This window comes from Entelurus aequoreus, linkage group LG28, assembly GCF_033978785.1.
Source record: "Entelurus aequoreus isolate RoL-2023_Sb linkage group LG28, RoL_Eaeq_v1.1, whole genome shotgun sequence".
Lineage (NCBI taxonomy): Eukaryota > Metazoa > Chordata > Actinopteri > Syngnathiformes > Syngnathidae > Entelurus > Entelurus aequoreus.
In genome coordinates, this window is record NC_084758.1 from 15,880,617 (window position 1) to 15,893,688 (window position 13,072).

Sequence of the window (13,072 nt, forward strand, 5' to 3'; positions counted from 1 at the left end):
GGTGGTAAAAAGCTGCAGATTTTATTGACTTAATGTGGCTGTTAAAGTTCAAGTCTGAGTCCATTGTTAGCCCTAAATTTCTAACCTGATTATTAGGTTTCAGTGAGAGGGTCTCAAGGTAACTAATAATAGTTTGTATATGCGTCTGTGGGCCATAATTTCAGTTGTGTCTGAGTTTAGCTGAAGAAATTTGTTTCGCATCCACACACTGATCTGTTCCATGCAGCGACAAAGTCAATCAACAGGTCGACATTCACCTGCGTATTAGCTGACCTAGTGTCAGCATGTACAGGTTGAACAATATGGGGTCCCAGAATCGAGCCCCTCTACAGTTCATCGCCATTTGGTCAGAGACACACTTACCAATTTCATTAAAGTATGTCCCGTGATCGAGCTAGGACTTGAACCAGTTAAGAGCAGTTTTCTAACCTTCTTAATAGGGAGTGAAAGGGAGTGGGAAGAAGATAATTTATTTAATCCCACCCCCAGTTCTCAATTCAGTGATTAATACATTGAGTTTCACTGTTACTTTAAAGGCCTACTGAAAGCCACTACTACCGACCACGCAGTCTGATAGTTTATATATCAATGATGAAATCTTAACATTGCAACACATGCCAATACGGCCGAGTTAACTTATGAAGTGCAATTTTAAATTTCCCGCTAAACTTCCGGTTGAAAACAATTATGTATGATGACGTATGCGCGTGACGTCAATCGTTGAAACGGAAGTATTCGGACACATTGTATCCAATACAAAAAGCTCGGTTTTCATCGCAAAATTCCACAGTATTCTGGACATCTGTGTTGTTGAATCTTTTGCAATTTGTTTAATGAACAATGAAGACTGCAAAGAAGAAAGTTGTAGGTGGGATCGGTGTATTAGCGGCTGGCTGCAGCAACACAACCAGGAGGACTTTGACTTGGATAGCAGACGCGCTATCCGACGCTAGCCGCCGACCGCATTGATGATCGGGTGAAGTCCTTCGTCGCTCCGTCGATCGCTGGAACGCAGGTGAGCACGGGTGTTGATGAGCAGATGAGGGCTGGCTGGAGTAGGTGGATAGCTAATGTTTTTAGCATAGCTCTATGAGGTCCCGTTGCTAAGTTAGCTTTAATGGCGTCGTTAGCAACAGCATTGTTAAGCTTCGCCAGGCTGGAAAGCATTAACCGTGTAGTTACAGGTCCATGGTTTAATAGTATTGTTGATTTTCTGTCTATCCTTCCAGTCAGGGGTTTATTTCTTTTGTTTCTATCTGCATTTAAGCACGATGCTATCACGTTAGCTCCGTAGCTAAAGTGCTTCGCCGATGTATTGTCGTGGAGATAAAAGTCACTGTTAATGTCCATTTCGCGTTCTCGACTCTCATTTTCAAGAGGATATAGTATCCGAGGTGGTTTAAAATACAAATCCGTGATCCACAATAGAAAAAGGAGAGAGTGTGGAATCCAATGAGCCAGCTTGTACCTAAGTTACGGTCAGAGCGAAAAAAGATGCGTCCTGCACTGCACTCTAGTCCTTCACTCTCACTTTCCTCATCCACGAATCTTTCATCCTGGCTCAAGTTAATGGGGTAATCGTCGCTTTCTCGGTCCGAATCGCTCTCGCTGCTGGTGTAAACAACGGGGAAATGTGAGGAGCCTTTCAACCTGTGACGTCACGCTACTTCCGGTACAGGCAAGGCTTTTTTTTTTATCAGCGACCAAAAGTTGCGAACTTTATCGTCGATGTTCTCTACTAAATCCTTTCAGCAAAAATATGGCAATATCGCGAAATGATCAAGTATGACACATAGAATGGAATAAATAAAAAAAATTCATTTCAGTAGGCCTTTAATATAACAAAATTATTTTAATGTATAAGACATCATACAAACACACATCAGTGGCAGGCAGAAATAACAGAGAGTCTTCCAGATGGCTAATAAGGAAACAGCAAGACATAGCATAATAAATGCTCTTTAAATAAAGAATGAACCGATGAAGCACATGTTGGTGCCCTCATAAAGAGAGATAAAATAACAAACACACTTTTGATGTGAGGGAAAAATCCATCCAGGTTGTCCTCCACCAATCAGACTGTCTGAACATGTTAGTCAACATTGTTTATTTGCTTCAGAGTCGATCTAAAATAATGTAGCTACTGTTCTTAGTGGCACACTAACCTGGAACTCATGAGGGAATCTGGTATCATACACACAACAGATCATCACTATCTAAGTGACGTATAAATGACAGAAATAAACAATTATTATCAGCCTGGGATAAGATTATTTCCAGGTTTGTCTGGGTTGGCAAGAGACCGAGGCGAGATAATCAACACTGAAATGATCCAAACACAAACATGACTCATATACTACATACTATGGAAGACCTGTTCAAGAAAAGATGGTTGAAGTGGATAATTTATTTAGAAGAAAATCACAATACTTATATTTGGTAAAGAACTACCTTTTAGATGATAAGAAACTAGTGGAAAGAAAAATATTATTGATCCCACAAGCATGTTTTGTTACGTTTATCTATGATTGTTAATAGTTTTTTTTTTAATGATTTACTCAATTATAAACAAAATGTAATTAAACTACTTTTTTTTTAGTTGAGATACCTATATAGTTTTCCCCATCAAGTCTATGTATAATATGAAAATCCCAATGAATATTAAGGTAAAAAAAAAAACTATAACTACTTCTACTACTGCTATTTTCATGCAAGACATTGCACTTCTACAATTTGACTATATTAGAGCACAAACTGGACAGGAAAACATTTATTCTCTGTTGTGTGCAGACGTGTGTGCTGTCAAACTTTGCTTTTCAGAATAACCTTCATCACAAAGTGGACAACTGAAATGTTTTTATCCTGTGTGTTTTCTCATGTGAAATATCAGGTTGGCCCTCTGAGTGAATGCAGCTCCACAAAATGAACATTGAAAAGGTTTTTCACCAGTGTGTGTTCTCATGTGTGCAGTCAAAGTGGCTTTCTGAGAAAACGTTTTACAGCAAAATGGGCAGATGAAAGGTTTTTCTCCCGTGTGCGTTCTTATGTGTTGTTTCAGGCTGCCCCTCTGAGAAAATGTATCGCCGCAAATTGAACATTTGAAAGGTTTTTCTCCTGTGTGTGTTCTCATGTGCAAAGTCAAAGTTGCCTTCTGAGAAAATCGATTGCAGCAAACTGAGCATTTGAAAGGTTTTTCTTGCGTGTGTGTTCTCATGTGTACAGTCAAATTGGATTTCTGTGAAAACGTTTTAAAACAAAATGAGCAAATATAAGGTTTTTCTCCTGTGTGTGTTCTCATGTGTAGTTTCAAGTTGTGCCTCAGAGAAAATGTATTGCCACAAACTGAACATTTGAAAGGTTTTTCTTGCGTTTGTGTTCTCGCGTGTTCATCATAATAACTTTTTTTACAAAACATTTCAGCACTAAACGAGCAGGTAAAATCTTTTTTACATGTTTTCGTTTCAGAGCATTCAGGGTGTTGGTTGTCAGTGTGCGTCCTCATATCACCCTCACAGTCTGTATCGCTGCTCAAAGGTTCTTGGGTGTGGTCCTCGTTTTCATCCTCAGCAGAGTGTGACGTTATGTCGTCACTATCTGATAGAGGAGCTAAGAGGTTGTCAATTTGAGGTTTGTCTTCATGGTCTACAGTCTTCACAGAGAAACCAGTCAGAGGTAAGTTGGTGAGATCAGCCTCCTGCGGCCCTAGAAAACACTCTTCTCCTGACTGACTGATACCGTCTTTAAGGTGGGGGGGCTGTGGATACTCCTGCTTCAAAGTGGAGCTTCCGTCCTGTGGCGTAAAGGGATATTCTTCGTGACGGAGCTGCCGGACGTCTATAGAACACAAATACACTTTAGCTCTCACATGTCAGACTTTGTAGACTGTGCTCTCTTTGTTCAATGCAGTTTCAATTGTTACTTATTGTAAAAGGTAATACGAGCTATATTTTATTCTGCCCTCCCTGAATGTTGCAATTCAGTTTTCCAAATATGTAAACAATCCTCCACAGCACCTCCAAAACCCTCAAATCTAGACTCCAAACATCCCAGAACAAGCTAGTCAGGTTACTTCTAGACCTCCACCCCAGATCCCACCTCCCTCCTTCCCACTTCTCCAAAGTGGGCTGGCTCAGGGTGGAGGACAGAGTAAAACAACTTGCACTGAGCCTAGTCTATAAAATCCGCTACACCTCCCTGATACCGAAGTACATATCAAACTACTTCCATAACGTAAATGACCGCCATAACAACAACACCTGGGGGAGCTCCACTAACCACGTTAAACCCAGATTCCGATCTAACAAAGGTCTTAACTCATTCTCCTTCCATGCCACATCAATATGGAATGCACTCCCAACAGGTGTAAAATAAAGGGCATCTCTACACTGCTTCAAAACCGCACTAAAGAACACCTCCAGGCAACTACAACCCTAGACTAACACCTTCCCCCCACCACATCCCACCTCCCTGGATTGTAAATAATCAAATGTAAATAATCAAATACTTGTTTTTATGCTTTCTGAGCTCACTATGTTCACTGCTCGCTGTACACGTCCTAGGAAGTGAGACCTACACTGTTACAATGTCCATTTCTCAGATTATATTATTGTTGATAACTTAAATATGCTGATAGCAACCCAACCTAACCCCCCCGCCCCAACCCTCTCCACATCCCACCCCCCGGATTGTAAATAATGTAAATAATTCAATGTATATACTCTGATGATTAACTTGTGTGATGACTGTATTATGCTGATAGTATATATTTGTACCATGAATTGATTAACGTGGACCCCGACTTAAACAAGTTGAAAAACTTATTGGGGTGTTACGATTTAGTTAATTTGCTCCTGATGGGCCTGGTTAGCGCCGTGCATGGCAGCTCCCGCCATCAGTGTGTGAATGTGTGAATGGGTGAATGTGGAAAATAGTGTCAAAGCGCTTCGAGTTCCTTAAAAAGGTAGAAAAGCGCTATACAAGTACGACCCATTTACCATTACCATTCAGTGGTCAATTGTACGGAATATATACTGTACTGTGCAATCTACTAATAAAAGTCTCAATCAATCAATCAATCAATAGGAACACGTATTAATGGCAGCATGGACACTCCGCCATTATCACACACACACACACACAAACACACACACACATTTATTGGTAGTCACTTTCTGGTGCACATCGCTCCAAAAATAAAAGCGTACAATACAACAAGTAAAGGCGCAATCACATTATCATGTTCAACAGAAGGATTGTTTATATACAGTGTAAATGCCTGCAATTGGCCATGCTAATTTGAGTCATCTTGTCTACGAGCTAGTCCATTGTAGCATTAAGCTAGCTCAACCTTCATCCTGCATAATTGTATTGCTTTTTTTCAGTTTATTCCAAACTATATTATACATGTATGTGCACTTCATGTGTACACATAATGTACTTTCTTTAGTGTGGTTAGTTTTACAGTGACTTCATTGTGAAGAATACCAACATAACACCCTAGTTATGTTTTCCCCAAATCCAACTCAGAGGACTGATTGATTGATTGAGACTTTTATTAGTAGATTGCACAGTACAGTACATATTCCGTACAATTGACCACTAAATGGTGACACCCCAATACGTTTTTCAACTTGTTTAAGTCGGGGTCCACTTAAATTGATTCATGGTACAAATATATACTATCAGCATAATACAGTCATCACACAAGTTAATCATCAGAGTATATACATTGAATTATTTACATTATTTACAATCCGGGGTGTGGGATGTGGAGGGGGTTGGGGCGGGGGGGGTTAAGTTTGGTTGATATCAGCACTTCGGTCATCAACAATTGCATCATCAGAGAAATGGACAGTGAAACAGTGTAGGACTGACTTGGTAGGATATGTACAGCAAGTAGTGGACACGGAGAGAGAGATCAGAAAGCATAAGAACAAGTATATACATTTGATTATTTACAATCCGGGGAGGTGGGATGTGGTGGGGGGAAGGTGTTAGTCTAGGGTTGAAGTTGCCTGGAGGTGTTCTTTTAGTGCGGTTTTGAAGGAGAATAGAGATGCCCTTTCTTTTACACATATTGGGAGTGCATTCCATATTGATGTGGCATAGAAGGAGAATGAGTTAAGACCTTTGTTAGATCGGAATCTGGGTTTAACGTGGTTTGTGGAGCTCCCCCTGGTGTTGTGGTTATGGCGGTCATTTACGTTCTGGAAGTAGTTTGACATGTACTTCGCTATCAGGGAGGTGTAGCGGATTTTATAGACTAGGCTCAGTGCAAGTTGTTTTACTCTGTCCTCCACCCTGAGCCAGCCCGCTTTGGAGAAGTGGGTAGGAGTGAGGTGTGATCTGGGGTGGAGGTCTAGAAGTAATCTGACTAGCTTGTTCTGGATTACTTTTAATTGTTTTTAAATCCCTAAATGGTTCTGCCCCACAATACCTGACCGAGCTTCTGCATCGTCATACCTCGTCTAGAGCCCTAAGGTCAGCTGACCAACTGCTGTTGTCGGTCCCCAGATCCAGAGCCTTTTCCGTTGCCGCCCCTAAGCTCTGGAACAGCCTTCCCCTCCACATTAGGTCAGCCCAGAGCCTGGGGGTCTTCAAGACCCTTCTTAAGACCTACCTCTTCTCGCTGGCCTTTGACCTGAGTGAGCTGAGTCCGCCCACTAAGCCACCATTTCTAGTCCCCCCCCACCCCACCCCTTCGCTTTAGTTTTATTTTTCAATTTGTCGCACTTTTATTATTATTATTTTAATTCTGCATATTTTTACTTTTTATTCGACCCCTTTCACCGTATTGCTTTTGCACTATCTTGTTCAGCTCATTCATTGTTTATGTTCTTTGTTTGGTTTTGTTTTTTGCTCTATGCTTTTTTTAACCTGTAAAGCACTTTGGTTCAATTTAAAAGTTGTTGAAAACGTGCTATATAAATAAAGTTGACTTGGGATGTTTGGAGTTTAGATTTGAGGGTTTTGGAGGTACTGGGGTACCAGGAGGCGCATGCGTAGTCGAAAAATGGTTCTCTTTCGTCTTGCTTTGATGCTATCACGCAAGTGGATGTTCTAACACCTTCACACTGACATTCATACATGTGGACAATTTGCAGTCTGCAATGGAGGTAACATGAATATTTTTGGAACGTGGGAAGAAACTGGAGTGCCCGAAGAAAACCACGCGCGGGGGACAAAAGCCCACGCCACACAGCGATGTCCACACGGAGGTTCGAAGACGCACTCGGCGTAAAGTTAGACGTTATTGTCGGTAGTAATCAGCGACATAACGTCGTGTAAAAGACGAAGTATGAGGATGATGAAAGTGTGAAAATACCTTCAACGTGTAGCACAATTTGAGTTTTGCGAGCAGCTTCCAGTTGTTGTCGATGTCGCTCCTTCTCCTCTCTCGTTCGACAAAGTTCCTCCTCGTACGACGTTATCGTGCTTTCAAACAGCGCGAATATTTCATCGGCTGCCGCCATTAGTCGTTCTTTCACCAACTCTTTCAACATGTTTGATGTCTAGTAGCGAGCACACCGACGAGCTTCACTAATGCTAAATGCTAACGTCTGTGTCATCCGATGTGTTCGCGCATGCGCCGCATTTTCTTCTTCTGTGGTTTTATGGCTTCTTCTTCTTCTTCCTCCTTTTTTTTGGTTTAATGGCGGTTCTGGTGTCCAAATTTGAAAAGGGATTTTACCTTTGCAACCTCATTATACTATTGGCTAAATGTTATATTCATATATTCATAAATGTAAGTTTCTCAATACCCGACCTGTTTTTTTGTGCCTTTAAAAAAAGAATTAGAACTCCACTTTAAAAAGCTCTCCACCTCTAACAACCAAAAAGCTGTGAAAACTATGATGCTGTGCTTCAAATTTTGATTATTTACGGAACTTGTGCACACACACACACACACATATATATATATATATATATATATATATATATATATATATATATATATATATATATATATATATATATATATATATATATATATATATATATATATATATATACATATATACATATATATACATATATATATATATATATATATACATCCATCCATCGATTTTCTACCGCTTATTCGTCGCGGGGGCGCTGGAGCCTATCTCAGCTACAATCGGGCGGAAGGCGGGGTACACCCTGGACAAGTCGCCACCTCATCACAGATATATATATATATATATTAGGGCTGCAACAACTAATCGATTAAATCGATTAAAATCGATTATAAAAATGGTTGGCGAATTTAAAAAAAACGATAATGATAATTTCCGATATTACATTCTAAAGCATTTATCGGCCGATAATATCGGACATCTCTAGTAAATATTGGTAGTTGAACCCTATATAAATGAAATAATAAAGGTTTAGGTCGGGGTATATTCTCACCAGTTACAAAAGAGGTGTCCACCTTATGTTCTGAAACTATCAGAAGTAAATTCTATTTAACTTTAGTATGACATAATAATAAAAAGAACAACCTGCAGTGGCTTTTCCCCCCTCATTTGTTCAAAATATCTTGAATGACATTTAAAGAAGCAACAAAAGTACACACACGTTTATCCAAAAGTTACGAGTTCACTCAAATACAACTTATTTCTTCTTGGGGTCTCATCCAACTCTGGCTTATTCGCTGTCTTACCTCTTTGCAAAGTTGCAAACACACCACCGATGCCACAGTGACCCCTAGTGGAGTTCTCTCTGAACTACATTGTAAAATTCATTTTTTCCCCACTTGGCTACACATGTCCTACACTTTCCATTTGATGACAACATTTACACAGCCCTAAATGATTGGAGAATTGCTCAAAAATGGATACGGTGTGTCTCCTACTGAAAATATGTTTCTGTATGAGGACAAACATGACACAAACCCTCCTAATTGTTAGAAAGCCCACCGTTTAATGTTTGTGTTTATGCTTCACTGATGACAGTATTTGACGAGCGCCGTTTTGTCCTGCTAATTTTGGCTGTCCTTGAACTCACCGTAGTTTGTTTACATGCACAACTTTCTCCGACGCTGCCACAGAAAGACGTGTTTTGTGCCACTCCTTTGTCTCATTTTGTCCACCAAACCCTTTATGCTGTGCGTGAATGCACAAAGTTGAGCTTTGTTGATGTTATTGACTTGCGTGGAGTGCTAATAATCAACGCCAACATGCTATTTAGGCTAGCTGTGTGTACATATTGCATCATTATTGTTGTGTATACAGGAGGAGGACACGGCACAGACAACAGGGGCATAGTATTAAGCTCCATTTATTTATATATATGAACTATATATATAAATACCAAATAATAATATAAAATAAACAAGGGAATGGAGTGTGACAAAATCCAAGAGTGTATGGTGTGTGACTATGTGTGGGAATCAGTTGCTGAGTGTTACTGTGAGTGTTGAGCGAGAGAGGCGGAAGTCCAACAGGGGCAGAGCGGGCTCGTAGATCCGTGAGCAGGCAGGAAGTCGGGGGCTATAGCGAAGCGTCGAATGTCCGTGTCCGAGCGGGAGGCCGAGACCCAAGAGGCAGCCAAGGAAATAGAGGGAACGCGGGAAAACGAGACACACAGCTCGAAACGTGGAATGAAGGCAGATGTTCGGGAACAGATGACTACGTTCTGGCACGGGATAGCAGGTTGTGCAGGCTTATGAAGACAGGCCTGATGATCAGCTTCAGGTGTGCTGATTGATTGCAGCTGTGCACTGGCACAGGTGCGCTCTTGGAGGCACAATCAGCCGAGCGCACAGAGAAGTGCATTGGAATGCGTCCTTCGTGACAATTATGCCTCGTTTATACGTATATTTGAGCTCATTTAATTTCCTGTACTTATGTCCTCTGTGTATTTAATTTATATTTGCATGTCTCATGAAAATAATCTGTATGTAATATTGGCTGCATTTCTGATTGTGTGCAATGTTGTTCCAGACCACAGCAAACATTACCAAGCTTGCAAAGATTGTGATAAATCCATTATAATTTATTGCCAATTCTTTTAACTTGGGCACACTTATCTTTACCTCTGCCAGTTTTAAGCCAGTCATTTCCAGGCGTTATCTCACCCTCTGAGACACTTACTTAATGTGTTGCCTTCATTATAACACTTACATTAGGCTTTTTATTTTTTGCGGCTCCAGACCGATTTGTTTTTAGTATTTTTGGTCCAATATGGCACTTTCAACATGTTGGGTTGCTGGATCCTGTCTACTTAACCAAGTAATGTTTTTGAAGCAGTTTGATAAATGATGCATCCATAATCACTTACAGATCAAATTAATGTGATATACATTGCTTTCAGTGTTTGTCTATCGGACCCTCAATCGTTACCCCTCAAAGCCCTCATAATATTTACCACCTTTTTACTTTTCTTCACAAGTTTACTGATGTGGATTGACCAGTTAACGTAAGAAGGTAAGGTCTAACGTAAAAGCTTGAAAAGCCAATCATAATTCTTTCCGGGAGGACTTCAATGCCATCAATCTCTTCATCCTTGTGACAGTTCCCCCTTTTTTCTCTTCTCAAATCCTCAAAATGTTCTCCTCTTGGAATTCTGTCAAGATAAAGCACCAAACTGTCTATTAAACAGAACAAGAAGCAAGGAATCGGGCAGGAAACAGATTTCAATTTTCCTCATGAGGAGAAGGCATTGGAGCTGCGCACTCAGTTACAGTCTCACCATACGCTCTGAGGAACAGCCCACGCGCTCCCCTATTTATTCAGTTTAGGAGTTCCCTAGTTACATCGCTGAGGCTGCTTCTAAAGGGAGGGGCTCACACATTATGCAAGCAGCTCAGTACGCACAATACGTGATGATTCAGAACGGAAATGTGCTGGGGGCCTTGTGATTGCGCCCTGTCTCTGCTTTGTCTGCCTGCTGTTGCCTTATTTTCGTAGAGGTGCTTGAGGTCCGTCCTCGGCTGTTAGCAGGCTGAAAGACAGAAACCTCTGCGGCGAGGCAACTCCTAACTTGCAGTGGAAGATAACAAGTTGTGTGCCTTTGCAAGAAAAGAAAAGTACAGCTTGAGCACAATAGATAATAACTAGAGCAACGGCCTTTAAGCATAAGAGTTGTGTGATAACTTCTATATAATTATTCGAACAGATTCCTGTCACTACTCCTTCAGCCCCATTTTGTTCCCCCACTTCTATTTTTTCTTTATTATCTTATTGCACAGCTTTTGCAATCACATTTTTTTGCTCTTTTGCTCTCCATTTTTACATTTAATGAACAGTCTTCCGTCCCTTAGCACTTTCGCCATCTCCACCTCTCCAATGTCCTTCTGTAACCCCTTAACCCAGGGGTTTTAAACTCATTTTAGCTCAGGGGGCACATGGAGGAAAATCTATTCCCAAGTGGGCCGGAATGGTAAAATCATGGCATGATAACTTAAAAATTAAGACAACTTCATGTTGTTTTCTTTATTTTACTTTGGCCAAAAATAGAACAAGCCCATTCTGAAAATGTACAAATCACAAATAATCTTCCGGACAAAACACTTCAAGTCTGTTGAAAATTCTGAAGAAATTGGTGCAGTTTCAAAAACACAATGAGCTTAGACTTTGTCTGAGTGTATCTACAAAGCCAGGATTAAACTTTAAGTCACAGTCTTATGTAAACTCTTCTCGGTATCAAATATCTCCTTTGTCATGTCCACGTATCAATCCAGTATTAACCCAACAAACCGTAAGAAATGGAGATAAAAACTATTCAAAAGGGTTAAAGGCCTACTGAAATGAATTTTTTTAATTTAAACGGGGATAGCAGATTTTTTCTATGTGTCATACTTGATCATTTCGCGATATTGCCATATTTTTGCTGAAAGGATTTAGTAGAGAACAACGACGATAAATATCGCAACTTTTGGTATCTGACAAAAAAGCCTTGCCCCTACCGGAAGTAGCGTGACGTAGTCAGTTGAACATTTCCGCAAAGTTCCCTATTGTTTACAGTGATGGCGGCCAGAAGTGAGAGCGATTCGGACCGAGAAAGCGACGATTTCCCCATTAATTTGAGCGAGGATGAAAGATTTGTGGATGAGGAAAGTGCAAGTGAAGGACTAGTGGGGAGTGGAAGCGATTCAGATAGGGAAGATGCTGTGAGAGGCGGGTGGGACCTGATATTCAGCTGGGAATGACTACAACAGTAAATAAACACAAGACATACATATACTCTATTAGCCACAACACAACCAGGCTTATATTTAATATGCCACAAATTAATCCCGCATAACAAACACCTAGGTGTTTGTTTTGCTAGCTCCTAGCTCCTAGCTCCCGTCCACATAACCCGCAAATACAATTCAAACACCTGCACAACACACACAATCACTCAGCCCAAAGGACCGTTCACCTAACCCAAGGTTCATAAAGCTTATATATTTACCCAAAGTTACGTACGTGACACGCACGTACAGGCAAGCGATCAAATGTTTGGAAGCGCAGCTGCGTACTCACGGAACCACGTCTGCGTCTGTGTATCCAAATCAAAGTAATCCTGGTAAGAGTCTGTGTTGTCCCAGTTCTCTACAGGCGTCTGTGTATCGAAGTCAATGTCCTCCTGGTAAGAGTCTCTGTTGTCCAAGTTCTTCGATCTTGACTGCATCTTTCGGGAATGTAAACAATGAAACACCGGCTGTGTTGTGTTGCTGACTTCCCTCGCAAAATACTCCACTTCGCACCGACAACTTTCTTCTTTGCTTGCTCAGCTTCTTTCTCCATAATGCAATGAACAAATTGCAACAGATTCACCAACACAGATGTCCAGAATACTGTGGTAATAATGAGATGAAAACAGAGCTATTTTGTATTGGCTTCAATGGCGTATCCATACTTCTGTTTCACTGGCTACGTCACGCGCATACGTCATCATCCAAAGGCGTTTTCAACCGGAAGTTTAGCGGGAAATTTAAAATTGCACTTTATAAGTTAACCCGGCCGTATTGGCATGTGTTGCAATGTTAAGATTTCATCATAGATATATAATCTATCAGACTGCGTGGTCGGTAGTAGTGGGTTTCAGTAGGCCTTTAAGTTCACTTTTCTCGTGTTTGACAGAGACATTTTGGGGCAACGAG

General features: G+C 40.8%; 1 protein-coding gene across 1 annotated transcript; it reads right to left on the reverse strand.

Moving 5' to 3' along the window:
• Positions 1–1,793: 1,793 nt before the first annotated feature.
• Positions 1,794–7,603, reverse strand: LOC133644848 (zinc finger protein 239-like). Its single transcript, XM_062039593.1, has 2 exons — positions 7,325–7,603; positions 1,794–3,834 (listed from the first exon to the last, which is right to left on the reverse strand). Exons 1-2 carry the CDS (start codon positions 7,500–7,502, stop codon positions 2,858–2,860), a joined length of 1,155 nt encoding a protein of 384 aa, XP_061895577.1. The 5' UTR covers positions 7,503–7,603; the 3' UTR covers positions 1,794–2,857.
• Between the last annotated feature and the right edge of the window lie 5,469 nt (positions 7,604–13,072).